This window comes from Vicia villosa, linkage group LG6 (genome assembly GCF_029867415.1).
Source record: "Vicia villosa cultivar HV-30 ecotype Madison, WI linkage group LG6, Vvil1.0, whole genome shotgun sequence".
Classification (NCBI taxonomy): domain Eukaryota; kingdom Viridiplantae; phylum Streptophyta; class Magnoliopsida; order Fabales; family Fabaceae; genus Vicia; species Vicia villosa.
Genome location: NC_081185.1, coordinates 147857121 through 147859656, shown reverse-complemented (window position 1 = coordinate 147859656; position 2536 = coordinate 147857121). Strand labels below are relative to the sequence as shown.

The window sequence follows — 2536 nt, the reverse complement described above, 5'->3', positions numbered from 1 at the left end:
CAAATGTGCATTTAAGCCTAAAAGATATTGTTAATTGATGATGAAAATGGATGGCTGAGACGTGCTTGCAGTCACTAATTGACTGCAGTGAATCAATTTCCGAAATTTATATTCATAATTGAAAAGTTTCGAATTCTAATATGATATTCAATTTAATAACAAGTTATAATTTTAAGAAAATTACAAATATAAAAATGGCACATATAAAGAATGCCATCAATTATTTGGTAAATATAAAAATAAAATAAAAATCAATCAACTCATAGAACAATTGATTACAATAACAAATACAAGAATAAAACGACATACAAGCTAATACAAACCAAATATCTATGGTACAAGAAACATATTTGTAAACAATTTTGACGTATATCATTAAACCAAGAAGCTCTTATAGAGTTTCTAAATATTAAAAACTAAGAACATCTTATCCATATGCATGGCAATCCTCCCTTCTTCAACTTCCATTAACTTTCTTACAATCAGATCGAATTTCTCCTCGGTTTCCGACCAATGGTCCAATATTCCCCATCTTAATAATGGACTGAACAAATGCTTCAAAAAAAGCTGTTTGGTTATTGGCAAATATGTTAACAATGGAGATTGTGGCAGCACCATTTGTGGAAAACAACTCTTGGTCTGTTTGAAGAAGGCCTCTATTGTTGAGAAGATTCTTGAAGTAGTTATTGTCGAAATTATTCGGCGATGAAGGGTCGAGATTGTTTATTGTGTTGCCGTTTCCATTTTGTGGGCAGTTTTGTTGTAGAGTAGCTAGATAGGTTGAGTTTAGTGTTGCATCTGGTTTACCAGTGTTGCTGAAGTTGAATAGTCTTTGGTTGAAAAATCTACACTGTGCACGACCAAATGTATGTGCACCTAATTCAAGTTCATCCATTTGAATCAACCAATAATTAACAAGCATGCTTATGATAATCTTATGCATAATTAAATGAAAAAATTTCTATATATTTATTTGTCTCGAATCTCTTCATGATTCATGAATCATCCTCTTGTACAGTCAAATTTTAACTATTAGATATAAGTTATAATGGTTAAAATTTGGCTGTACTGATTGGACGACAGTAAACATTAACGTATATAATGACTAAATTACCTGATAATGCAACTAGATCACTAGTGTTTAAGCCAACAGCAGTAAATTTGGCAGTGAGATTAGCAAAGCTTTCGGTTGGAGCGGGGATGGAAGTGTTCGCGCCAGATTGGTTTGCGATTAGGCCATCTCTTCGGCCGAGTAGCACGTTCCACGAAGGACCTCCTGCCTGCGAATATATTATCGTATTTATCATGTCATACGCTTTTTTTAGTTGTCATTTTAAAATGACTTATTCGTATAAAAAATAAATGGAATTTGAAATTTTTTTCGTGTTTTTTAAGTTTTTTTATACCAAATACACAGATGCTTCCGCAGCAAGAGCAAGAATATCAGCACAAGACACGACCGAAGGACATGAGTTTTCAACTGAGGTTTTAATGTTGTCAACAACGTTAAAGCCACGAGCTGAATTATTGTTAGGAACAGCATTTTTCTCACTTAGAGTTATGTTGCCACCTTGATCTAACAAAACAGATGCATCACAACCCTGATAAATACACACAAATTAACAAGATTAATTATTGATTAATAAATCACCTAAACTCTATCTTATTAATCAAAGATTCAAAATGTGTTTGGAACTAATGAATTACATTAACAAAGCAATCATGAAAGTGAAGACGGATTAGGCTCGCGCCGATACGAGAATCATTTTGCAGTGCTTGTTGAACAACATTTCTCACTATAGAAGAAACATTTGGGCATGTGTTGGAATAGAAGGTTGAAACTAATTGAGCATTTGATGGATTAAGAAGGATTAGCAGTACTGCAAAAATGGAATAAAGAGTAGAGTAAATCATGGTTAACTGGTTTAATTGTGGTTTAGGATTTTGATATTTTGATGATTTCTAGGTAACATATATATAATGAAGAATGCATATGTCTAACTCAAATACTTTATAATTTGCTTGATGATAAAGTTTTCATTGGGTAATTACTTAGAACTTTAAGCAAACTTTATTTGTTGAGGAAATTAAGTAAACTAGTTTATATGGTAAAAAAACACGAGACAAGATTTTAATACTCAACACATTAGGTAGACAAGTGGACGTGGAAAGGAAAATTCAAACCATAATGATTGCTACATGACGTTCTCGTACTACTTAGGCATCATTATAAAATAATGAGGAACGTTACTAAATTTTGTTCCCTCAATTCTAAGATAAGCAATTTTGGTCTTGTTATGGCAGCTTTGGTAGTTATGTAAGGTCATCGAAGGTAGGAGCGTAAGTTTGAACTCGTGATATTTCATTTGTTCATTGTCATTAGATTACTCATTAAAAAAAAGATAAGTGATTATTATTCTCATTCTCTTTCTTCTCTTCTCACTAAAAATATGTCACGCACTAACGATTTTGTATCAGAGAACTCAAATCACTTTACAAATATAGTAATGTCTAAATGAAGAACCACAACGTATGC

The 2536-nt window shown here is 32.3% G+C and overlaps 1 protein-coding gene across 1 annotated transcript; it reads right to left on the bottom strand.

Annotated features, from left to right (window-relative positions):
* Positions 1-240: 240 nt before the first annotated feature.
* LOC131612694 (peroxidase A2-like) lies at positions 241-1960 on the bottom strand. The gene is made up of 4 exons (XM_058884458.1): positions 1708-1960; positions 1407-1601; positions 1115-1280; positions 241-876 (listed from the first exon to the last, which is right to left on the bottom strand). The coding sequence occupies exons 1-4, from the start codon at positions 1912-1914 to the stop codon at positions 458-460; spliced, it is 987 nt and encodes a 328-aa protein (XP_058740441.1). The 5' UTR covers positions 1915-1960; the 3' UTR covers positions 241-457.
* Between the last annotated feature and the right edge of the window lie 576 nt (positions 1961-2536).